The sequence below is a fragment of the Phyllostomus hastatus genome, unplaced genomic scaffold, assembly GCF_019186645.2.
Source record: "Phyllostomus hastatus isolate PE091 unplaced genomic scaffold, TTU_PhHast_1.1 phas_contig_34, whole genome shotgun sequence".
NCBI lineage: Eukaryota > Metazoa > Chordata > Mammalia > Chiroptera > Phyllostomidae > Phyllostomus > Phyllostomus hastatus.
Window position 1 is genome coordinate 41,710,313 of NW_025333857.1, and position 27,332 is coordinate 41,737,644.

Here is a 27,332-nt window from a genome sequence, read left to right on the forward strand (position 1 = left end):
TAATGCCACTGAATTGTACATTCAAAAATGCTCAAAACAGTAAACTTTGTGTTATGAGCATTATTTTGCCACAGTTTTTAAAGCACCCAAAAAAGTTAGTAATAAATCATACTGGGAAGAATACTGAACATTTTACCTGAAAATCGCAATAGATTTTAGTGATAGCCATTACATAAGCAGTGATAAGCAAAATACACTGAAAACCAGAAGCATTTTCTTCTGATTTCCAACTTCACAATGGTTTACTTCTTAGAGAAAAAAAATCCTACTTTATATGACTTACAACCAGAATGAAACAGCATATCAAACAGAATACCTGACTGGATCTCAACTTCTTATTTTCCAGGTCACTCTTCTCCTGCAACAAGGCCTCTTTCTTAGAAACTATAGCCTCTCGTTTCTTTAGCTCTTCTTCCAGCTCCTCTAATTCTTGGCGTTGGTTCAGCACTTTCTCTACTTCTTCATCTAACCACTTCTTTTGTTCAACCAATTTCTAAATTAAAATTTTGAAGAAATGTTATTTGTTTTCCTTCTTCCATAAATGAACATCAAAAACTACTAGTGAAAATAACAAAAGAGTGTTCCTGTCTAAAACTGTCTAGAAGTACATGGCTTCAGTTAACATCTTGCTGTGTTGTAATAAGAAATTAAAATTTACTCTCCAAATATATTTGAGTCTGGAATTTTTTAGGCTGACCAAGAAAGGGCTGACAATTTTCTTTACCTACATTAAGAGTTAGAATACACTGGGAATCTTTTTCTCTGTCATAGCACTGCATACCACCACCATAGCATTTATGCTGCTGGTTGTTCTACATACAGTCTGTCTCCCCAGGTTGAGATCCTTGATTGACTGCGGGATTGTACTTTTCACCCTTGTATCCCCAAAGGCCACCTTTGTTGGCCTTCAATAAAATGTTATAGGAATGACTAAATAAATACCTGATTAAATCAGTTAATCAATGAAGTGAATGAATGGATACACACAGTGGAAGGTACAAATGATGGAGCATAGAAATCCACTCTGTACTGTATTCTGTCAACCTCTAATAATTATGCAATAAAATATAGTCAGAAAGATTTCCAAAACAAGCATTTTAATATGCTCTTGAATTAAGGATACCCAGAAACAAGAACAAACAAAAATATGAATAAAATTTGTGCAAGATGAAGTCCACTATTGCCTCACTACTGTAAACACTGTGTTTACACAGTAGTGGGGCAATGCCAACTAAATAACAGATAACAGATAACAAACCAACATAGTACTGTTTTCCAGTTCATCTCAAACTTGATTTTAAAAAATGGTTCCTAGAAATCTACAGTAAGACAACAGTAATGTTGTCTACATGTTATCAAATCTACAGTAATGACATAGTAAATATGCATGAGAAAAAAAATAGAGCAAAATAGCCACAGCAAAGAGCCACCAGTCTTTGACCCAGACCTAGAAAGTATGGTCCAACAGAACTATCACATCCAAGCCATACTGAAGCCTAAAATGGTAGCTCTACAATTTTTAGGAACAGAAAGAATACCGCAGAACAACTATAAAAAATACTTTAGTTTTGTTATATCCAGCTATACCTTAGAAAGTCCATATATGAGATCCTATGAAGTCCAGCAATTAAACATATTCTACAAACATTCCTTGACTATGAGACTGGGTTAAAAGATGAACTACAGAGTTTTCGTAAGCTCTCAACAGGAGAGAAACCAAAAAGTTGTTATTGTTGGTAATAAATGCTAACTCCTAGGTACCACATAAGCAAAAATGGAGAAAGGGATTGGTTTTGTCTGGAAAATGGAAGAAATGTCAATGCCAGCCCTACAGGGTAGGTAGAATTCTAGCTGTCCTTTGAAGAATGGGTAGGAGGCTGCTAACATAATACAGGTTTTCTAGGGAAACAAAAATAAATGAATTTTTCTGCAACTAATACAATAAAGGTTATTATGATTTGTGTAAATTCACTGTATCTTAGTTTTCTGAAAATTTCTTGATGTATCTTTTCTTTTTATAGCAAAAGTTCCTACCATACAGTTCCAATATTAAATACTTTCCTCTTATAAGGGAACTCCATATCAAATCAATGTCCTATTATAAGTTCTCTGGATACTCATATTGATTAACTTATAATCTTGTCCTTGTTTTGAGTCAAATTCTGGAAAATGGGTTTAGTGTTTACAACATTAAAAACATGAAGTTTTGCGGGGTTTTTTAAAGCCCAACAGTTAGTGTAAGCAAACAGGAATCTCTTTATTACTGTACTCACTTAAAATTTAAATCCCTAACATTTTAAAACATACCTCTCACTATTCTTTGCCTTCCAACCTCTCCTACTCCCCCCCACACCTACCGTTTCCACCACAAATGCTCTTTAACCAATTTCTAAAATACACTAGTAATATAAATAACTGGGAATACAGTAAGTCCTCACTTAACATCATTGGTAGGTTCTGCAATTTTAAGCAAAACTACGTATTATTAAAAAATTTTTTCTATAGGCTAATTGATATAAACAAAAGTAAAGTTCTTCTTGCCCTGGCTGGCGTAGCTCAGTGAGCGTGGGCTGCAAACCAAAGCATTGTGGGTTTGATTCCCAGTCAGGGCACATGCCTGGGTTGCAGGCCATGGCCCCCAGCAACCACAGGTTGATGTTTCTCTCTCTCTCTCTCTTTTTCCCTCCCTTCCCTCTCTAAAAATAAATAAATAAAATCTTTAAAAAAAAGTAAAGTTCTTAAGGCATCTCATCAACATTATAATGAAATGATGTTGAATGAAATAATGTTATTGAAGGACCTGTTGTACATTATCAACTAAACTTTACTATTAAAGTATAAAATTTAGGAAGAGAGAACACATTTTTCAGCATCAAGGTGATGTGTATGTATTTGAATGTAATTACAATTTTAAGTGTAGTATTTTTCTGTAAGATTTTTAGAATTGCCATTTTGAATTTACATAACATTAAAATTTTGTTTCTCTGAATTTGGTATTAGTTTATGCATTTCATTTTTTTAAAGACTGGTATTTATTTTTAGAGAGAAGGGGGAATGAGAAAAAGAAGGAGAGAAACACTAATGTGCGAGAGAAGCATCTATCAGTTGCCTCTCAACACACCCTCAACTGGGGACCTGGCCTGCAACCCAGGTGCCCTGATTGGCAATCAGACCATCAAACCTGCATCTTGGGCACCAGCACCCAGCCCACTGAACCACAGTGGTCATGGCTGAATTTCATTGTTTAAATGTGGCACAAAAACAACAGCTTTTTAATATATTACATATGGTGCATAGAAAATGAATGGAGAGCTCTGATTTTGAGAAATACATGAGTATGTTTCCATGAAAATAAACCGGTTTTGACATGAGAATAAATACAACCTAGTAAACGTGAGTTTCGTGTATATATTCCACAATATTCAAATACCCATTTTTTATTGAAAAATACAGCACATTTCTAGATAAGAAAATAATTTTTAAATAAAAGTTTCAGAAGAAATATTAGAAATTTTAACCTCAAGTGCAAAAATCTAGTGTTTGAAAATTTTCTTTAGAGTTCACCACTTTTTACCTCTATGTAGACAATCATCAAATAGAAGAAAAACTAAAAAAAAACACTAAATAGAATTGACAAACCTGTAATTGGTCTATACTTCCAAATGAACCTTTATTCCTTTTCATCTTAAATGCATCAAGGTCCTCGGCTTTCAGTTTTAGACCTTCCTCGAGTTCTGTTTTTAACTTTAGCTCCTATAGAAAAGAGAAATCAGAATTCCTTATGGCTTTTACTATGTGGTACTCATTAAATATTTGTGAAATAATCATTTTCCTAACATTTGCTTCCTTAGTTTCTGAAAGAAAATCAATAGATGAAGGTTGGCGCTATTTTTGAGAAGAAAATAGCATTAGCTCCTCATTGAAACAATTAAATCTATCAAAAATCAGGGTTTACTGACAAACTAAGTGGGTTTTTTTTTTCATTCTTTCCCAGTGTTACAAATTAGTGTTACATGGATAAGTCTGAAAATTATAAATGTGTTTTTCTCTTGTGCCTTTGTGAACTCATTACCCTTAGTTAGTACACCCAAAGCACCCATCCACCATGGGGATATTAGAATTTATGACAAAACAGCTTTGCACAGTGGCAGTATCATAGCCAATGAGGTTTAGTGAGACACAATTACTGCTAATAGAATTTATGACAATAGATATGTAAAAAGAAAGGTATTAGTCCATTTCTGACACTCAGAAATCAGATTTTGTAGCATGAGAATAGACTTGCAGGATGGATCATGGTCCTGTGAAGAGTATTTTCCAAATTCCTTTAGTTCCCATCCACATGTTAAGAGTCATGTCAAGAGGCCCAATGCTCCCAGTGCTCTCCCGAGGTTTAGAGAAGATGCCACTGTCACCACTACAGCTTAGGAGGAATCAGGATGGAGGCCAGGAATCAAAGGAGGCCAGTCCACAGATCACCTCTTACTGGTCCATGATAGGTAAGTACAGAAACTGAAAGTGTTTCAGTTTCAATTTTTATCACAATTTGACAGAATAAGTCTGTTGAATCTAATAAGTAGAAGATGGACTTTTACATTTTAATTTATGTTTTTTACTAGTTCATGTTTTTAAGAAGTATTGGGCTGTGATAAAATAGTAATAAAATAAAAATTGTACCTCCGCCACAGGTCATTTTAGAAGTATTGATATAAAGTAAAAAGGAAATCTACCATTTTCCAGCCCTGAGAATAGCAGAAAGAAGAAGAGAGACAATAAGAAAGATGTGTGTCCCAATTCTCCTCTCTTCAGTTTTGGCCCAGAATGGCGGTGGTAAGTAAGGTATCACTGAGGGCAGAGGTAGAAAATGTGGACTGCAGTGCAGAAGCCTCACACCCATGTGGGATGCCCGGCTTTCCAGAAAGAGAAAAGTACAGTCAGGAAGAGAGACTAACTGAACCCCCTGTTCTCAGGTGACATGGACCCAGAGTTGAGAACCAATAGGGTCAATTATCATGGAGAATCAACCCCAAAACTGAAGGTGAGGATAGACCACAAGCTAAGTGAAAGACTATGAGGACATGAGATGAAGTCAAAGCACCACCATGCTCTATGCTAAAAGCAAGACCAGACTATGAGTTACACCAGCCACATGTTTCATCATCAGAGGCCAGCAAGGAAAGGTGGACAAAGGAGAGCAGATTCCAGCTATTCACATCCAAGGACCAACTGGAACTCAAGGGGCCACTCCCCTCTCACCTCCACATGCTGCAATAAAAAGCTATACACCCAACTATCACATACACTGGATTCCATCTGAGGGAGAGAAGCACAGGGCAGAAGAGGCTAAGAGAATGACTATTCTTATTCAAGAGAGCTGAAAATTATTTAAAGGAAATGTTTAAATTATCATAAAAGGTTTAAACAGACTAGACATTTGGTTAGTTCCCACCATGTGTCCAGCAATTATCATGACATGTATTAGGCAGGGTCAGGGGATGTCATAAAGAACACAGGTCTGCCACAGACTGAATAAATCTTCACTGCCCACTTGAGTTGCATTATGGGTGAATTTGGACCCTATTATAATTATTACCCATCGATTTTTCAGGCTTCCCTAGATCTAGCTCATAGTTATGATTTATCACCTGCCATAGTCACAGAAACTTCAGGATGCTTAGACAAAGGTAACTTGTACTTGGAGCTAACTCTCTACAATTCCTATTCTTCCCCATATGCTTTAAAAGAACATTGCACTAGGTCTAATTCCTTCTTCTACATGTTGCAGTAGACATTATTGCCTTTATTTTATATTGTAATCCCTGTTACAATATTAAAATAACTTTCTTCCAGGCACTATGCTAGCCTTTTTACATCTATTCAAGTACCCCACTTGATCCTCACAATAATCCTATTGCCAGGGATTATTATGAACTAAATTTTAGAGATGAGGAAATTAGTGCTTAAAGAAGTAAAAAGCCCAAGATCACACTATGGCCCACAATACCAGGAGTTCCCACACCTTTTCTTATAAGTCATCCATGGACTTCAGTTAAGAACCGCTGTTCTAAGAACCTATGCAGAGTCATAGTATTCTCTGGAGGTGGCGCAATTGAGTGGAAAATGGACAAACAGGAGTGTCACTTAGCTCCCACCAGAGGGCAGGATGACCTTTAGGACTGTGAGCAGGTTTTCTGTTTGTGTGTGAAGTCATACAAACTTCAATATATCTTTGGGGCAGGTCGTTCCTTTTTCTGGAATTCTCATTCTCCCCCTTAAATGGGTCATTTCCCTTGAATGTAAAATATGGCTAAAGGAACAAAACTGTCCTATGTCAGAATGTAAAAACTTAAAGTTACAGACAGAATTATATTTTAGCAGTATATGCTCTCTGGCTAAAAGAGTTTTTTCTTTTCCCTAAGCATATATTTAGAAAGTTCTATATCTTTCTTTTTTTAATCCTCATCCAAGGTCATTTTTTTTTATTGCCTTTAGAGAGAAAGAAAGAGAGAGAGAGAAACATCCATTGGTTTGCCTTCTTGCATATGCCCCAACCGGGGTTTGAACCTACAACTTGGGTATGTGTCCTGACCAGGAATCGAACCCACCACCATTTGGTTTACGGGATGACACTGCAACCAACTGAGCCACACTGGTCAGGGTGAGAGAGTTCTACATCTTGTTGGTTTAAGCCACGGCCTATGAGAGATGAGCAGCTAAGATCCAAAGACCATAAGAATGGCAGGCAGGCCTGTTTCCCACACTGCAGGAAGGACTTAAAGAGACAAGGTCATTGGCAGTAGAAATAAGAAGTGAACAGATTCAAGATATTTAGAAGATATAACCTATGGGACTTAGTGGTTCATTGAATACAGGATAAGGAAAGGACAGAGTCAAAAATGACTGCCAAATTTCTAGCTTACCCAATTAAGTAGATTGAAATATCATATAAAGCATGCTGGAAAACTGTATTTTCTTCCCCATGAAGGAAGCAGGGAAGGGAGACAGTAGGGAGATTAGTAAGGAAGATCATAAATTCATATATAGGATGACCTAATGAAGATATCACCAGATATGAAGCCAAAGCTCAAAGAGCAAATCTGGGATAAAAGATTAAATCTGGGAGTTGTCAGAGTTTAACTGCAGCCATGGAAAAAGATGAGGTAACCCGAGACAGAATATAGAAGAGGACACAGGAGAGGGCTTTGAGGAATTCCCATATGTAAAGGACTCATAGTGTAAGATGAGTTAGTAAGAGATGTTCTCTGTAAGACAGAGAACAAGCAATCCATCAGAAAGAGAAAAAAACAGAGAATAATTTCACCAAGGCAATGGGGAAAATATTTCAAGATGGAGGAAGTAGTGAACTGTGCTAGATGCAACCAAGGTGTTAAGGCAAGGACTTTAGCCCTGACCAGTGTAGCTCAGTTGGCTGGAGCGTCATCCCATAACCAAAAAGTTGCAGGTTCAATTCCCAGTCAAGGCACATACCTATGTCATGAGTTCAGTTCCCTGGTCCAGGTGCATATGAAAGGCTACCAATCGATGTTTCTCTCTCACATCAATGTTTCCCTCTCTCTCTCTTCCTTTCTCTCTAAAAGCAATAAAAAAAGGTCCTTGAATGAGGATTAAAAAAAAATGGCAAGGATTTCACGGACAAAGAGCACTAGGGAACTTCTCAGAGCTTTGAAGTGGAGCCTGAAGCCAGACTGGAGAGGATACGAAAATAAATGGAAGCAGAAAAAACAGAAACAAATACAGTAAACTTTCCCAAGAAGCTTGGTTATAAAGGGGAGAACAGAGTGAGAGAACGTAATATAAAACTGAAGGATTAATTTTAGGATGAGCAAAAAATCTAAGATGTTTAAAGAAGGATTCTAGGAGAAAAGGAAAAGTTGGAAATATAGAAGAATTAAGTGAGTTAAAGAACATAAGTGCTTAGCATAGTATTGACTGAGGGTAAATACTCAATAAATGTTAACTACTGCCATAATAATAATTCCCATTATTGAGAATGAGTAAAGGAAATTAAGAAAGCAATTACATTTACAATAACATCTAAAAAAGAGAATACCTGGGAATAAATTTAACCAAGGAAGTAAAAGACTTGTACACTGAAAATTATAAAACATTGCTGAAATTAAAGACCTAAATAAATGCTCCATGGGTAGGAAGACATTATACTGTCATGATGTCAATACTACACTAAAAGATCTACAGATTCAATGCAATCCATATCAAAATTCTAGTGGCCTTTTCTGCATAAACAGAAGAGTTGATCCTTAAATCCATACAAAATTGCAAGGGGCCTTAAATAGCCAAAATAATCTAGAAAAGGAAGAAGAAAGTTGGAGGGCTGACTACCCAATTTCAAAACTTAGTACAAAATCACAGTAATCAAAACAGTGTGGTACTAGCATTAGGACAGACTTATGGACAAATGGAATAGAAATCAGAGTTTAAAAATAAAGCCACAAATCTACAGCCAATTAATTTTTGACCAGGGTATCAAATCCATTCAGTGGCGAAAGAATAGTCTCTTCAACAGATGGTTCTACGACAAATAGATTTCCACATGAAAAAGAATGAAGTTGGACCCCTATTTCACACCATACATAAAAATTTACTAAATATGGATCAATGACCTATTAAATATAAGAGCTAAAGCCATAAAAATCTTTAAAAAACACCACAGGGGTAAATCTTCATGATCTTAGGTTTGGCAGTGGATTCTTAGACATGAAATACAAGAGAGAAAATACATAAACTGGACTTCATAAAAATGAAAAACTTTGCTGCATCAAAGATTATCAAGAAAGTTTAAAGACAACCTACAGAATGGGTTGAAATATTGAAAGTCATGTATCTGATAGAGTTAAATGTCCCGAATATATAAAGAACTCCCATAACTCAACAACAAAAGACAAACAATCCAATTAAAAAGTAGACAAGACTCTTTCTATCACCATTTATCCTCCATATGCCTTCTTCTGCCTCCCTCCATCCCCTTCCCCTCTGGTAATCACTATGCTGTTGTCTGTGGCTATAAGGTGTTTTTTGTTTTGTTTTGTTTTGCTTTAACTCTTCACCTTTTTCACCCTAATTTTATTAACTAGTGTTACCCCAATAAATTCAATAAAAAATAAAATAAAAACAAGTTGAAACAGGAACAAAAAAGTAGATGAAGAACTTGAACAGACATTTCTCCAAAGAAGATATAAGCACATGAAAAGATGGTGAACATCATTAGTCATTTGGAAAGTACAAATCCACAATGAAATACTACTTCACAGGAAATTGGATGTCTATAATAAAAAACAGAAAATAACAAACACTGGCAAAGGTGTGGAAAAATCAAAACCCTTACACATTTCTAGTGAAGATGTAAAAAGTGCTGCCTCTATTGAAAACATTAAATGCTTCCTCAAAAAAGCTAAATAAAGAATTACCCATATGACCCAGCAATTTCATTCCTGGGTATTTCAGTTCCAAAGAAATTGAAAGCAGGGACTTGAACAATTACTTATACGCCAATATTTATCACAGCATTATTCACAATAGCCAAAGGTGAAAACAACCCAATATCTACAAACAAATGAATGGATAAACAAAATGTTGTATATGCATACAATGAAATATTATTCAGTCATAAGAAGGGATGAGGTTCTGATACATGCTACAATGTGCATGAACCTTGAAAATATTATATGCTAAGTGAAATAACCCAGACACAGGACAAATATGTTGTATGATTCCGCTTTTATGAAATATCTAGAATAGGCAAATTCATAGAGAGATAAGTAGATTAGAGAAAGAATCTACTTTCTCTACTTTCTCTAAGGACAGGGAGTTCTTAATGGTTCCAGAGTGTCTGTTTAGAGCGATGAAAAAAGTTTTGAAAATAGGTGGTGATGGTTGCACAACATTGTGAATGTAATTAATGCCATTGAACTGCACAACTGAACAATGTTAAAATGATATATTTCATGATATATATATGTGTGTACATATATATATTTACCACAGCTTATAAAAGTTAATATGCAATAATTGAAACCTATTAAATTGCATAATTTAAATGGGTGAATTGTATAGTATGTGAAGTATATCTCAATAAAGCTGTTAAAAAAAAAGAATCAGTAACTTGTATTAAATGTTTTTTAAGTTCCCTTCCATCACTAAATTCTATGATTTTTTTAAGGTCTGAGAATAGATTATATTCCAAAATTAAATATATAGAAAATCTGCAATTATGTTCCCAGCTTTGGGTCTGGCTTCTCCTGTCAACAAGAGACTGGTGTACAGTGCTAGGTAAGGGTTTGTTGTTGTTGTTGTGATCGTGACCTCCCCTCTATATTCAGAGCCCTGTGAGGCAAATATGATTAAGGCCATTATAGATATGAATAAACAGATTCAAAAAGGGTGACTTTCCTCAGTAAGTGATCCAGCTAGAAACTGGGAGAGCTTGGATTTGAACCTGTGCTAGCCTGGCTCCAGAGCCCAGGCTGACACCACTAGTCCCCTGCCCATGGTCCAAATCCATTCTATAGACCTGCTGGATGCTATGGATGAAATGGGACCATTTTACCTTGTACTTTTTTCCATGCTGCCACATCGACAATGTATTTCAAAGCACTTTGAAAATGGGAAATCCTATTCAAATGTTAGATGTTATTTATAAAGTTGGCTTTAAGTGTTTTTGAAAGCCGCAACTAAAGTTAAATGGTATCACTGAACTTTCTTTTGTGAAGTCAAACCTTCAAGACAGTACTCAGAATTCAACACATAGGTTTTACTATGTAGGTGAACAAAGCTTTAAAGAGAATGAGGAGAGCAGCCATGCACGGGCCACGGTTAGATACCTCACAAGCCAAACAAGTCAAGACCTTGGCTTCCTTAGCTCTGCGCCATTTCACATTTCATTTATGCTTAGCAGGAAAGTATGACAATATTACTTTGATTTTTTGTTGATCCCGCTTAATCTCTGTATCCAGTTGCTTCCTGTTTTCATTTTCTTCTTGAAGTCTTTTTTGCAGCTGTACCTTTTGATATTTCATGTGATCTACACTCTGCTCAAGTTCACTGGCACATTTCTCATTTTGGATCGAAAGTGATGCCAACTTCTTACTATTTTGTTGCTTCTTCTGTAAGACCTGGGGCCATATGGAATATTTCAAAATGAAAAATTGCATCTCATAAACATCAAGTAAAAAACTTTTCATTCAATGGCAAGGGTAGACATTTTGCCTAGATTTTAATTTATTTTTAATTTTTCATGGGTTCACAATTGTTTTCTACATTTCTACTTTGATAACTGGGCAACCACCATAATTTTCACAAGATACAAAGAATGATGAGACGCCCTGATGCTGACAGCCAAAGAGAACAAAATTCATCTCTTTGCTTTTTATTAATGAGTATTTTAATTAAAAATATTGTATGTACATGGTAAAAATTAAAATAATACAAAACTGAACTTACATTTAATTTTGACAGTAATTGCAATGCTTGAGCAAAATAATACTAGCATTTTAGTGTTTTTTCCACATTAGTATAAGTACTGAAAATCTTATTTAAAAGTGAGATAGGTTATCATTTGGCTTTTGGTCTTAATCCACAGATGTTCAAAAGTGCACCAGTTAGCATTAAAATATTAATGCAGCATATATTACTGTATTTTGTCATTTATAATGCACATTTTAACCAAATTTTTTAGGGGAAAATAAGGATGTGCATTATACATGGGTATAATGATTGCCTTCGATGGGTATAATAATCCAGTGTATAATGCACACAAAAACCGTGGGTGTGCATTATACATGGCAAAATACAGTACATATATCTAATGAGATAAAGAATGCAGATTTCAGCCCAGGCTGGTGTGGTTCAGTGGATTGAGAACCGGCCTCTGAACCAAAGCATTGCCAGTTGGATTCCCAGTCAGGGCATGTGCCTGGGGTGCAGGCCAGGTCCCCAGTTGTGAGCGTGCAAGAGGCAAAAACACATTATGTTTGTCCCCATTTCCTTCTCCCTCTCTTCCCCTCTCTAAAGATAAATAAAATCTTTAAAAAAAAAAGAATACAGATTTAAGATTTTTTAATTAAAAAACTTTTGTTTTACAAACTGAAATAACTTAATTATACCAAAAACTCAAGTATTTCAATATTTAAAATGGTATGTTAGAATACTGAAAGCTGGTATTTTTACTACAACTATGTGATCCTGAAATGTTATTTTACCTTTCTAAATCTTAGCTTGCTCATTTATAAAATAAGATAAAAATACCCACTTCAAAGAATTAATGACTAAGTAACACATACAAAACATACAAAACACCTGCTATGTATATGGCACTTTGTGACTCTTCATATCTGGTAATTGTCATCCTCCTCCTCACCCACTCCACCATCCTCCACCGTCTTCATCATCCCCTCCCCCACCAGTTCTGCATGGATATGTCAAAGGCAGTCATTTCTAAAACTACATAGGGATCTTGTTTCAGTCCTCTACTGTGTGAGATGTTTTGTCTGAATTTAAGTTCTGTGTCTTCTTTCCTTTCCTTATCAGGACCCTTAGGAGAAAAGGATATGCAGCATGAAACTTGAAAAACAAAAGGAACATGGTAATTCACAAGCCCTATTAATAATCTTTCATTTAATTTCAACCATTTTAGTTGTATGAGATATAGAACATATAAAAATAATCTTTGCTAAATCCATAAACAAGGCTTAAACAGAAGATACATAAATATAATAACCTCCTTAGAAAAATAGTAATTCTAGCCATTATTAATACTGATATAAGAATTGAAATTATAATCAGAATTGGTTAGGATATAAAACTATGAAATTATAAATAATATTTTATAATAAGTACAAAAAAATCTTAATTGTTTTATTCTACTAATGTTTTGTTAAAATGAGTACTTTATTACACATCACAACCTTAATTAAAGGATCAAGCAGTAAAACAGAATTAATCCCAAGACACTCTGAGGTGAACTACTAAGTGCAAATAAGTATTCTGAAGACAAGTAAAAGGTATGATATGGACAATTACCACATTCCTTTAATCAGTTCAAACTTTTGAGTTATTATTTTAACTTGGTGTTGACTTGAGGCTACTTAGGTAAAAAATTTTAGTGGTAATGTCCAGATGTTTGAAGTGTCATTATAAAACCCCAAGAGGAGGGATGTGGGGGGCACTGTCAATTTCTGCATTCCCAAATAGAACAGGACCTGGCACAGAGGAGATATGCAGTGAACACCTTGTTGAAAGAAAATAACTATAGAACAGTTTCAAAAATAAATAAATAATGCCTTGAATAGGTTGCCTGCAATCCTGTTCTACCTACAATTCTGGTCTACGTACAGTGGAAAAGATATGAAAGCAATAAATTATTAATAAAAAATGAAAGAAAGCATTCTAGCAAATTCACTGCAATCAGATTAATGAAGCAGTCTGACAATACCAACAGTATCTAAAAAAGGCTTCCTTACACAAAATCTCTGTAATCAAATCTCTCTCATAGGATAGAATTTTTAACTGCAGCTATTTCTGAGGATATATCTAAATACAGCAATAGGAAATTAATAAGCTATAGTACTAGGAATTATTAACCTTTCTTCAATCAGTTATGGGTTGAGAAAACTGAAACAGTTATTTGCTGAGTGTCTACGAAGTGCCATGCAGATGTTTTATACCATTATTTAATCACCAATCTTTTGTCCTTTAGAAAAGAACATTATTTCTGTGGTTATCTTTATTTCTTACCTTATGTTTTTTGATAAAAAGATTAAGGTATTATACTTCTTTCTTAAAGATTTTGTTTTTTAGAGAAAAGGGAAGGGAGAGAGAGAAAGAAAGAGAAACATCAGTGTGTGAAGGAAACACTGGGTTGCCTCTTGCAGATCCCACAACCCAGGCATGTGCCCTGACTGGGAACTGAACAGGTGACCTTTCGATTTGTAGGCCAGTGCTCAACCCACTGAGCCACAACAGCCAGGTCAAGACAATACACCTCCTGAATGCAGAAATATATTACCCCGATCAAAATTATGTAAACCTACCAGCACTCGGGAAAAGAAAAGCTGCATTCCAATTTATCTTGCTGGTAAAAACAGAATCTTACTTCTTTCCTAACTACATACAAAAATCCTCAAAAATAGAAAGCTTTAAGTAGGTTTTCTCAATGACATTTTAAAATTACCTGGACTTTCAGCTTTGCAGCATCCATCTTTTTACGGAACTCCCTCTGTAATTTTACTTTCAAAGCAACATCAGAAAGATCTTTGTTTTCCAGTTCCTGTAGCTTCTTTTCTGTCTCAATTAATTCCACTTTCGCCTGTTCTGCTTCATGCGCAAGTTTTGTTACTTTCAGAGAATATTGTTTGCTTACAGACTTGGCATCATTACCTTCACCATAGTAATAACAGTAGTAACAATTACAAATTGTATTTTTAAAAACCAAAACATCAAAAACATAAAAATGGTCTACTCCTACAAATCTAGCTGAGCATTGTAAATATTTAAGGCATCACATTAAAAATTCAAACACAACTTGCCACCTGGCCTCCTAATAATTAGTTCCTTAATTATTGTTTCCATCTGGTGCCAGTCATTCTTCACAATGGATTTTTTGTGTTTAGTGTGACACTTCTAGTCTTCTGAATATGTAGTTTAGCTCTGCTGGCATCAAACTCTAGTTAAGAAGGGTATCTGGGGTTACTCTTTGGCCTTTTACTTATTTCACTTCAACTTCCTGCTACCCATAATCTGTTTCTCTGAATTCTTTTTTTTTTACTACTACTATGAAAAATTTTCAACATACTAAAAGTAGAGAAATGATATTAACAGGTGCTCATCACCCAGAATAAAGAGTTATCAAGACTTCGCTATAGTTACTTCATCTATGTTTTTCTTTCACTTAATTGCTTAAAAATTGTAAAACAACCCCAGATGTCATATCTCACCTAATCATACTTCAATGAGCATCTATACAAAATATGGACCCAAACAAAGAATCATTATTACACCTAACAATATTAATACCTACCAATGCCCTATTCAGACTTCCCCGATTGTTTCAAAATGTCTTTTACAACTGGCTTATTTTCATTAAGACCCAAACAAGATCCATGATACATCTGACTATTATGTCTCTTAATCTTTTAATCTAGAGCTGGCCCCTTCCTTTTTCATTCCATTGAGCATGTTAAAGATGAATTATTTTTTAAAATATCTTATTTATTTTTAGAGAGAGAAAGGAGGGAGAAAGAGAAGGAGAGAAACATCAGTGTGAGAGAGAAACATCAACCAGTTGCCTCTCACACATACCCTGACAGGGGGCCAAACCCACAACCCAGGCATGTGCCCTGACCGGGAATTGAACCTGCAACCTTTCACTTTGCGGAATGATGCCCAACCAACTGTGCCACACCAGTCAGAGCAAAGATGAATTCTTTTTAAATGCTTTTCCTACAAATATTTAGAACACAGGGAAAAATAGAATGAGATGTTTCTATATTTCTTTTCATTCTAATCCAGCTACTGAACCTAAAAACTTGGTTTTGATTGGTTCTGAACAGTCGGCTGTCCCTGAACTAGACTAGCAAACCCGTGGCAGTGGGAACTAAGAGTCTGGAGGTCATGAGATGAATAATCACCAGTGACAGTTTGTCATACTGTTACACTAAAAATCTCTTAATTTTTAAATTAAAAAGTTATTAAACTAAATGTACTATGAATTGTCTTCTGACTCTACACTCTATGATTATTTGACTAACTTTAAAAACATATATGACTACTACATTTTAATAAATCTAAGACACCATAAAGTGTTTGCACCAATATTTTATGAACTAAAGTACAGTGCCAATTAACCAATGGCATGATAAGATGCTAATATGCCACTGATTGTAAGGTATATTCTGATTACAGAGATATTAAAATGTGAAAAATGTGTTATTAGAATTTATAAAACACAGTACAATAATCACTTATTATTGGCTGAAGTAGTTGCAATTCTTTGGAAAAAGAATTTATTTATTCTAAGGAAATTTATTCTAAGGAAAAATCTTTATTAAGGCACCTCTGAAAAGTCAGCACACACTGACCCTTTTGCTAGTCACCATCTTAGTTTGCTAGAACTAAGGGTCCCTTGGCTCTAATGAGTAAGAACAGGATCTTCTCTGTGTCCATTCAGGTACCCTAAGGCAACCAGAATGGGTATCCAGGCTAAAAAAAAAGTGTGCTTGTTTAGTAAGATAGCCCACAGTAAGATAACTATCTAAAAGAAAATCATTTATTCCAGAAGGGTAAATGTCCTCAACTTCCACAGGCAGTAGCCTGAAATCTTAGGGATAGAGAAGCTATTTAAATCCCTAAATCAGTTCCTGGATACTCCTAGGAGAGTGCTTAGGGATGATCACATTCATTGGCAATGATCCTGCCTATGAAGAAGGAGCATGGTCAAATTTAATGAAACACTGAGATACTGAAGTTGGGATGATGCACAGCACATACGTCACTAGGAACAAGGAAGGAAAACATTTTGGGACAGCAGCTTGGGAGAGGCGGTGAAGAAAGAAGGACCAACAGCTAGAAAGCAAATTTGAAAGAGGGGGAAGTGAGAAGACAGGTTTCCCCTCGCTGGCAGAGGAGTTGGGACCAACCAAAATTCATGTAGTTTGGGTGTGATTATAGCCTTGAACTTGAAGGAAAAATGAGTATTTCCTTCAAGTCCCCTAAATGTGACCAGAAAGTTATTTCTATTATTTCTTTTGTTTTACTGTTGCTCAAGTACAGAAAGTTATTTTTCATTGGAGTTAGGGAAAAGAAATGCTAGTGTCTCTTACTCCTTCAATTCTTAACTGAATTGCAGAGTAGTCAAGGCTCATACACTGAGTGTATTTGGGGAGGAAGGCAAAAGGCTTGAGATGGACTTTTTAGGGCAAGCCTACGGTAGCTGAGGATGAGGAGAGGATGTGGTGCGTACAACAACCTCGCACAAATCTGAGGCTAAGAGCTAGAAGCTTAGCTCACTCAGGAGAACAGCTCTCAAGAATAAATCCTTGTATCTTCAGAGAACTAAAAATCAACTTCACTTAAAATATAAAGTTTAACATTACTGTTAACATTAACTATCCAAGAAAATAAAGATTAATAATTTAAGTAATTATTAAAATGAGTTAGAAAAACATCTCAGATATATTCCCAGATACCTAGTATAACATTTCTTTAAAAGTGGCAAAAAACAACCCTGGCTGGGGTGGCTCAGTGGATTGAGTGCTGGCCTGCAAACTAAAAGGTCACTGGTTTGATTCCTGGTCAGGGCACGTGCCTGGGTTGTAGGCCAGGTCCCCAGCTGGGAGCATGTGAGAGGCAATTGGTTGATGTTTCTCCCTTTCTTTTTCCCTCTCTCCTCATCTCTCTAAAAATAAATAAATAAATAAATAAATAAATAAAGCAAGCAAAAAACAGTAAGTGCCACAGAGTTTCAACAGAACACAGAATTCACACTGTTTAGAATAATTCATAGATGAATCTCAATGTAACAAAGTTCTTTTAATAACTAACCTCCACATACTAGCTCTAGAACACACCTTCATTGGATACTATTACCTGTTTTCATTAATTCTTTAATCAGATCTTCCTTCATATTGATGTTAATTGTAAGTTCTCTCATTTTTTGTTTGGCTTCAGTAAGTATGAGTTCTGAAGTCCTTAATTTTTGCAAATTCAATTCTTGACTCTCTCGAAGACATTCAATCTTTGAATCTTTAAAATAAAAGAAACAAAACTGAGAAATAAAACTACGTGCTTATGAAATATTCCACAGAAGTAAAGCTAAAAAAGAACAGTGAACACAGAAACAGTCTAGAGGTAACAGAGGAAGAGACAAACAGAGACAGGGAAGGGAAAATACATGGAAATTGGGACTGCAGTTTTCCAGCTTACGGAAAGAGTCTTCCTTTCCTTTCCTAAGAGACACTAGCATTTCTTTTCCCCAACTCCAATGAAAAACTCCTCTCTGGTCACATTTAGGGGAACTGAAGTAAATACTGTCATTTTTTCCTTCAAGTCCAAGGCTATAATCACACCCATACTACATACATGCTTTAGTCATATCCCATAGGTTCTGATACAAGTTTTCATTGCCCTTAGATATTCTGCAATTTGAGTTTTTAACTTGAATTATTTAAGAAAGTTGTAAAATCTCCAGGTGGGTAGAGGTTTGAATTTTTTCCTATTAACTTCTAGTCTTGTTGTAATAAAAAAATGTAGTCTACACCAGACTACTAGAGTGTGGGCCAGCCCTGTTTGCTATTATCTTACACCAGACGGTAAATCAACTATGTCGTCATTTAGTTTAGCTGATCTTTTTCTTTCATAGAGAGACTTCCTCAGTGAAAGAGGTAGTACACTGATTTACATTCTGACATAAGCTTCTTTCCTGCTTATAAACCAGTAATAGTCAAGAATGGCAACTTGGATAGCACTTACCTATATCACTTACACATTTAAAATGTTACTTCGGTTTTATTTGTGACATATAGGTAATTTTTTGTTAAATATTACAAGCATGGGTTCTTTAAAAAGGCTCTCTGTTTTCATGGTGTAGATCTTATTTACCATTTTATTTATATTTTCTATACTCATACTTTTTGTGCTTTTACCACTCACGGGCCACGATAAATGAGTTAAAAATATCCTACTACAGTTTTTAGAAAATAAACATTTTATGCTGTTATGCATCAAATAATGTGTATTTGAATATTATGAGCACCCATGGACTAATTTGGCTCCAATGCCAAGGGTACAGCACTAATGATAGGCATGTGTGCCAGTGAAACAGGAAAGGAGACACCTAGTAAATTATATAAGATGTATTTTAAAGTAGTCAAGAGTACAATGCATACCAACTTAGGTTTGAGTATAAACTCCCCATTCTAAGAGATTGGGCCTATAACTCTAGCCAGAATTGATTGGTGGGAAAAATTTCTTACTGAGGAGTAAAAAATAATAATAAATCAGAAGTAGAACAGAGAACATAAAGGAAGTTCTACCAACCAGGAAAACAATCCTATCAGGTTCCCATCTCTGAGAATCCCTAGATGCTTCTTAACTTACTGACTGAAAAAAAAAATGTCTTATAAACATTACATGTAAATTACTTAAGTAAGTCTGTGTACCTTCATTCCCCAAACTTGACTTTTGTGTTTGATCATGCATATCATTCAATTCAACAAGAGAACAAACAGAGCCTGGCTTTTGAATCCATGAGCGACTTCTACGTCTAAAAAAAAAGATCAGGGTCAAAGGTAACAACTTGTCTGTTAGTGTTTGCTAATCTGCCCCCTAATCAGCTTCCCCCCAAAGTGCCAATAATGTTAAGAGAATTATTAATTACATAAACAGAATTTTACTAATATTCCCACCCACTTTGGGCCCAGCAGGAAATTCATTATTGCTTGTTTGTTGCCACTGTGGCAGCTGAATCAGGAAATCCAAAGACATTCTCTCTGAAAACTAAAATATAATGACTATAAAAACTCTAAAAGCAAAATTATTTTTCAATTGTGAGTCTGATAACTCATGTTCAAACACTGGTTTCACAGTACATTAGTTGACAGTACATTTAGCAAAAATTACCTACTATTATTTAAATGGAAAAGATACACTTTAATGAAAAAACTTTCCATTTGTATATTTACTGCAGCATAAAAGTGTACGTTTATTAATTCAGTCTATATTTAACATACCTAATTTCAGATTTCTCTTGGCCTTCTGACTCTTCATCATCACTGTTATCAGAAAATTGGCAGTGGAGGACTTCATCTTGCTCTTCTATGTGGCCCAGGAGCATCTGACTTCGTGTTCGAAATCCAGCAACTACTCGATCCAGAGAGCACACAGAAGGGCTTGTGTAGACCTTCCAAGTGATTTTGCCACCCAACAACAACAAAAAAGTGATTTTTAAATGTCTATTTTTATCTTATTACTCAACACATTTTAAGGGGTTATTAAATAAGTACTCTCAAAATACACAATCACTGATAATATGCATGACCCCCTCAAAAGTGTCAAAATTCACTTGACAATACTCTTGTGCCTCAAAGACATATACTTCTTTCAGAATCTAGAGTTATTTCTCTTCTAAAAACCTCTTCTACCTTCAACTGCAGTACAATATTCAAAAATGAAACCAAAGAGAGGCTGAGTGAAAACATCACAGCCCTTAAACAGCACAGGCACTCCCTCAGGGCTGCAGAGCCCATACACAGTGCAGGAGGAGGCAACTGTTTCACAGCCCACCCGTCTTCTCACTTCTGACCACTAGGAGCATCATGGTGTTGCTGCTCAGGGTGTACATTCCCCTCCAATCCAAATTCATTGAATAAAGAAATCCAAAGCTGTTGCCACTCCCTCTGCTAAGGCAAAATATGCTCAATTTGGAAATCCAAATGTATTTACTCACACTTTACATGTGATGGTTAGGCACAACTGATTAATACTACCAGTGACATACTTAGTATGTATCATAGGATAATTAGATGTTAGTGTGGGAACTTTCTAAATATATTATAAGATGCTTCTATTGCCAACACACCTTAAGTTCTCAAAAAATTAGCATGAAAAACAATAACAATGAATTATAAATTGCTTTATACTCTTATTCTAGTTTCTGTTACCAAATATTTCTTTTCACCACCTCTGTGTAATCAAATCTTAGGGTGATTTCTCAAAAAAGGTAAATAATAAAATCTTAAGAGGAGACACTCAACTCATTAATATATTATTCTAAGCTACTAAAATTGTAACATACAGTGAAATGTGTATATTACAAGGTGCTCAAGATTCAGTTCACATAGGTCCCTCACGTACTCCCCCTCAGAAAAACCTACCTGATACCTTGATGTCTGATTTTTGTGCCTCTACTCTTGGTCACCTAATAAGACCATCTGTCACATCAGCACCATGGTGGATAGGGCACCAATTGTTCTGGGTAGCCTCCCAATTCTGGAGCTTTGGGTGGGGGAGGGAATTACTTACAGAAGAACCAACTCAAGAAGCACTTATCTAACAGCTGGGCCACTTGATCCACGGCTGATAGGCACCAAGGTTTCTCTTTATCGGGGAGGTGGGAATTATTTCAGGAGCAAAAAAAATTTTTTGTTCCGAGTCAAATTTGTTCTCCGAGATTATAATTTGCTTTTAAAACTTTTTACAAAGAAAATAAGTGACCCAGCTTAATAATGAACACCAAATAAACTGCCACAATGAGTTTAAATGATTATTAACATTTAGCAAATTAATTTTTATGTTGTTGTTTTTGTTTAAAAATTTTACTTTATTTCTTTCTAGACAGAGGGGAAGGGAGAGAGAAAGAGAGAGAGAGAAACATCAATGTGTGGTTGCCTCTCACACACTCCCTATTGGGAACCTGGCCTGCAACCCAGGCATGTGCCCTGAATGGGAATCAAACCAGAAACCCTGTGGTTCACAGGCTGGCACTCAATCCACTGAGCCACACCAGCCAGGTGCAGATTAATTCTTTAATAGTCATTCCATGCAACCCAATGGTTCTTTGACCTTTCCAGGCTCGTAAAGCCTACAATCCAGCCCCCTCCTACCTAGGCACTGGGTCTTACTTCCCTCAGTTGCTTCTGCATTCCACAGCTCTCTAATAGGGATATTTTAGCATTTTCAACCATACTCCCAATAGTGGTAATCATATATAAGTGTTGGGAACCGCCCTGCCTGGTATCAGAAGCTGTAACCCCTGCCAAGACTAAGACTGAGGGAATGACCTTGGACCGTAAGCCAGCAAGGAGACAAAAGCTTATCTCCCTGGCAGGAGCGCCACTTCTGCTCCTTTTACTTCACCCTGCCTGGCCCCCAATGCTTTGTCAGTTAGCCAGTGACAGGTAAGATTGCCCAAGGGGGGAAGGATCGAAGACAGGCACGATCACGTGAGAAGCCTCCAAGGAAGGGAAGATAACTGAAGTGTATCCAATTAGAAGCCAATTTGTTTTACTCTAACCATTTTTTTCCCTAGATTTACATAGCAACAAGGCTAGAGAAAACTACTGTCATTGAGTTCAACTATCCATCCCACATTTGACTCTCCTCTGTAATACTGCAAATTACCATTTAACCTCTGCTGGAACACATTTGCTGGGGATGCCCTCATAGGCCTCTCATATCACCTTTGACAGTTCCCACTAATAAACCCCTCTATTTATTCCTTTAGCACTTCTCACTGGTCCCAGTTCTAGAGACAAAGTCTAACAATAATAATAAACCTTCAAATATAGGTTTACAGTCATGAGTATGTGAAAGACAGAATTTATTCTTGTGTTATTATTTGTATTACAACCATAAACCTACTTTTGTCCACCACTGTATTTGAAAAATCATCACATCCCTTCTGAATCAGACTAAACCTAGAGGTACTTCAGATTTCCCCCAACGTCCTTCAGCAGCTTGAAAATAATCTAATGTGACTTAAAGCGCTGTACCCAGACCGGAACATAACATTCTAAATCCCCATACAATAAGAGAATCTCCTCTCATCGTTGAAGCATTTGATTTTGTTTCATCTGATGTGCTGCAACTTTGCTTAACTCATTCGCCAGATTGTGGCTTCCATATATTTAGTTTTGTAGTTTCAATTGGGACTTCTGCAAAGGTACATAAGAGTTAATGTGTCATTTGCTACTGTGCAGTGGGTGTGTTCTGATGGAATGAGTCGCTTAGCTAGAAAAGAAACTGGTCAAAGCTCAGTAGACACATCTCCATGTTCTGCCGTGTTCACTCCTTACTATGAGCAATGAAGTAATTTTTTTAAAAAAATTTATGAGAAAAAATAGCCTTTACATGAGAGATTAAATCTTAGTGAAGACTGAAAAGGCAGTTAATCTATAGTGTGGGGTTATGCACAGAAATTTTGTGACTCAAAAAAAAAAATGTAATTCATTCTAGCCCTGGCTGGGCAGCTCAGTTTGTTAGAACCTTGTCCTGATATGCCAAGGCTGCAGGTTCAATCTCTGGTCAGGGTACATACAGGAAGCAACCAATAAATGCATAAATAAATGGAAAAAGAGATCAATGTTTTTTTTCTCTCTCTTTCCCTGTCAATCTCTCTCTATCAATCAGTAAATAAAATTTTTTAGATGTAATTTATTTGGGGAAGAAAAAGATTTTACAAATATTCCCCTTTTGTGAATCTGGAGATCCCAGAAGGCTTTTAAAATATATCCCTTAAGAATATTTCAGTCAAGTATTGAAAGTGATACTGTGTACCTACTGCTTTTTTTCCCTTTTCATGATATCATATTTCATCAAATCTAAAATGCCATCAACTGCAAGACACACCATTATTTTTATACTACCAAAAAGGAAAATAGCTATCAAACTATGACATGCCGTCAATTAAAAAAAATCCTGCCATCAAAGATGATAAAATGTGAAAAATATAGGTAATCAATAAATCAATTGATCAATAAATCAATACAATCAACAAAATCAATAAATCAATACAATCAATAAAATATGATAGATTTTCATCAAGATCTATGGTGTTATACTAAACCTAAGTAATAACAACACCTTTGTAATTGTTTTATTTCCAAAGTGCCTTAGTATGTATAGCATTAGTTTTTTGCTTTAATTATATATTTGTTTTATTAATTCTTATTATTCTTAATCATTTTTATTGTCATTCTATTACAGTTGTCCCCATTTTTCCCCCTTTACCCTTCACCACACATCCCACCACACCCCCTGCTCCCACAGTCAATTCCCACACTGTTGTTGTCCATGTTTGTGGGTCATTTGTCTAGTCCCTTCCCCTTCCTTCTACCATTATCCCCCTCCTCCTCCTCTCTGGTCACTGTCAATCTGTTCCATGTTTCCATTTCTGTGGTTCTATTTTGTTTGTTAGTTTATTGTTCACTAGATTCCGCTTATAGGTAAGATCATATGGTATAAGTCTTTCACCGAGTGACTTATGTTTCACTTAGCGTAACATTCTCCAATTCCATCCATGCTGTCGTAAAAGGTAGGAGCTCCTTCTTTCTTTCTGCTACGTTGTATTCCATTGTGTAAATGTGCCATAATTTTTTGATTCACACATTTACTAGTGGGCACTAAAGCTGTTTCCAGAATTGGGCCATTATAAATAGCACCACTATGAACATAGGGGTACATAAGTTCTTTTGAAATGGTGACTTGGGATACTTAGAGTATATTCCCAGCAGCAGAATCACTGGGTCAAAAAACAGGTCCAATTTTAGTTTTTTGAGGAAATTTCATAGTGTTTTCCACAGTGGCTACACCAGCCTGCATTCCCACCAAAAGTCCATTAGGGTTCCCCTTTTCCCACAACCTTGCCAGCATTATTGTTTGTTGATTTGGTTATGTTGGCCATTCTGACCAGTGTGAGGTGATATCTCACTGCACTTTTAATTTGTATTGCTCTGATGGTTAGTGATGCTGAGCATTTTTTCTTATGTCTCTGGGCCATCTGTATGTCTTCCTTGGAGAAGTGTCCATTCAGATCCTTTGCCCATTTTTTAAATTGGATTGTTTGTCTTCCTGATCTTGAGTCATATGAGTTTTTCATATATTTTGGAGATCAAACCCTTGTCCAGTGTGTCATTGGCAAATATGTTCTCCCATACAGTCAGTTCCCTTTTCATTTTGATGATGATGTCTTTAGGTACAGAAGCTTTTTAGTCCTATTTGTTTATTTTGTCCTTTATTTCTCTTGCCCTTGGAGTTATATCAGCAAAAATATTGGTACATGGGATATCTGAAAATTTCCTGACTATGTTTTCCTTTAGGAGTTTTATGGTATCACAACTTACATTTAAGTCTTTTATGCATTTTGAGTTTATTCTGGTATATGCTTCATCCCAGGAATGCAAAGATGATACAAAATTTTCAAATCAATAAATGTAGTATATCACATAAACAAAAGGAAAGACAAAAATCACATGATCACATCAATAGATGCTGAAAAAGCATTTGCTTAAATCTGGCACTTATTTATGATAAAAACAATCAGCAAAGTGGGAATAGAGGGAGCATACCTCAACATAATAAAAGTTATATACAAGAATCCTATAGCCAACATTATACTCAATGGGCAAAAACTAAAAGCTTTCCCCTTAAGATCAGGAACAAAACAAGGGTGTCCACTTTCACAACTCTTATTCAACATAGTACTGGAAGTTCTAGACACAGTGATCAGACAAAAAAAAAAAAAAAGAAAGAAAGAAAGGAAGAAAAGGCATCCAAACTGGAAAGGAGGAAGTAAAACTGTTGTTATTCACAGACAACATAATAGTGTACACAGAAACCCTGTTGTCTCCACCAAAAAACTACTCAACCTAGAGTAAGTGAATTTGGCAAAACAGCAGGATACAAAATCACTATGCAAAAATTGAAGGCATTTTTGTATACCAACAATGAAATATCAGGAAGAAAAACTAGGGTAAAAAATCCCATTTACTATAGCAATAAGAAAAATAAAGCACCTAGGAATAAACTTAACCAAGGAAGTAAAAGACATACTCAGAAAACTACAGAACACTGAAGAAAGAAATCAAGGAAGATACAAATAAATGGAAGCATTCACAGCATTCATGGATCGGAAGATATAACATCATTAAAATGTCCATACTACCCAAAGTAATCTACAGAGTCAACACAATTCGTATTGAAATACCAATGGCATATTTCACAGATCTAGAACAAATATTTCAAAAACTTATATGGAACCAAAAAAGACCCCAAGTAGCCTCAACAATCTGAAGAAAGAAGAACAAAGTAGGAAGGATCACAATGCCCTATACTACAAGGCCACTGTAATCAAAATAATCTAGTACTGGCATAAGAACAAACACATAGATCAATGGAACACAATAGAGAACCCAAAAATAAACCCAAGTATCTATGGTCAATTAATATTCAACAAAGGGGACATGAGCATTCAATGGAATAAAGATAGCCAAATGGTGTTGGGCCCTGGCTGGTGTGGCTTAGTGGATTGGATGCCAGCCTGCAAACCAATGAATTGCTGGTTTGATTCCCAGTCAGGGCACATGCCTGGGTTGCGGGATGGGTCCACAGAAGGGGGCGTGTGAGAGGTAACCACACATTGATGCTTCTCTCCCTCTCTTCCTTTCCTCTCTCTCCAAAAATAAATAAATAAAACCTTTTTTAAAAATAATAAATAAATGGTGTTGGGAGAACTGGACTGTACATGCAAATAAATGAAACTAGACCACCAACTTACACCATATACCAGAACAAACTCAAAAGGGATAATTATATCATATTTCAATGTTAAGAGAGTTAGGAACCTCTATTATATTTTAAGTTTAAATCAAGATTCAAGTTTGCATTTCATCAGATAAGTTTTGGGCATCTATTGAGACAAATGAGTTTTCTTTTTTTTTCCATATTAACTTGGTACATAATATTAGTACTTTTATTTACCTGTATACTACTTGACTGTGAGGGGCAATTTCTTTAGGATATTTGCATGAGTAGACGTGTCCTATCATCCCATTTTGGTGTTTAACTTTTCAGATTAAGAAATAGTTGAAAACAAATGTACAACAGGAAAAAGCACACAATGGTATGCTTTTAGAATAAATATTATTCAGACATTAAAAATCACAATACATTATAGAAGAATATTTCATGACTATCAAAGGTTTATAATATATTGAGAAAAGCTAGTAATTAAAGTATATGTATAAATATAACACACTTTTAAAATAAGTAAAATCTTTTCAGTCTTTCCCTTCAATATGTATAAAAGTGCATAAAAATTAAAATCAAACTTTTTCTGTAATCAATTTAAAAATCATTTAAGCTAATTTTTTCCTTTTTCTTTTGAAACTATTTTAAGTTAAAGTATTTCTCTTACCAGACTATTTTTACTTCAAGAAAATATTAGAACTTAACTCTGAAAGAAAATAATTAGGGCTAGAAAATACTAACTAGACTTCTGCCAAGGACACAGAAATCCAGGAGAAAATAAAATGGTATTTCATATGTCCTCTTTGGCTTAATTTAGCTAGCTTTGGTATCCAACATGAGACACTCCCCTCATGTTTAAAACAATGTAACAGTAAACAGGACTTGACCAAGGCTTACCATCTACATGTCTTCCACATGCAAGCCTGCCTTTTCATGTCTGCCGCAATAACCAGGCCAGACAAAAGACGTGGCCAGGATTTCTGGACACACATTAGGAGAGCTCTCAAAACTGCTACTCATATGACCTTTGCACCTTCTTCCTTTTTCCTTTATAAAGC

The 27,332-nt window shown here is 35.6% G+C and overlaps 1 protein-coding gene and 1 pseudogene across 1 annotated transcript in view; one reads left to right on the forward strand and one right to left on the reverse strand.

Moving 5' to 3' along the window:
• Positions 1 to 27,332, reverse strand: part of KIF27 (kinesin family member 27) — an 84,238-nt gene that overhangs the window by 22,359 nt on the left and 34,547 nt on the right. Inside the window, exons 7-13 of the mRNA XM_045840979.1 lie at positions 19,761 to 19,930; positions 19,191 to 19,294; positions 17,620 to 17,775; positions 14,207 to 14,412; positions 10,953 to 11,150; positions 3,640 to 3,753; positions 317 to 493 (exon numbers count right to left, since the gene is read on the reverse strand). Of these exons, the coding sequence (XP_045696935.1) occupies positions 317 to 493; positions 3,640 to 3,753; positions 10,953 to 11,150; positions 14,207 to 14,412; positions 17,620 to 17,775; positions 19,191 to 19,294; positions 19,761 to 19,930 (1,125 nt within the window). The remainder of the gene's footprint in view (positions 1 to 316; positions 494 to 3,639; positions 3,754 to 10,952; positions 11,151 to 14,206; positions 14,413 to 17,619; positions 17,776 to 19,190; positions 19,295 to 19,760; positions 19,931 to 27,332) is intronic.
• Positions 4,134 to 4,260, forward strand: LOC123820336 (annotated as a pseudogene).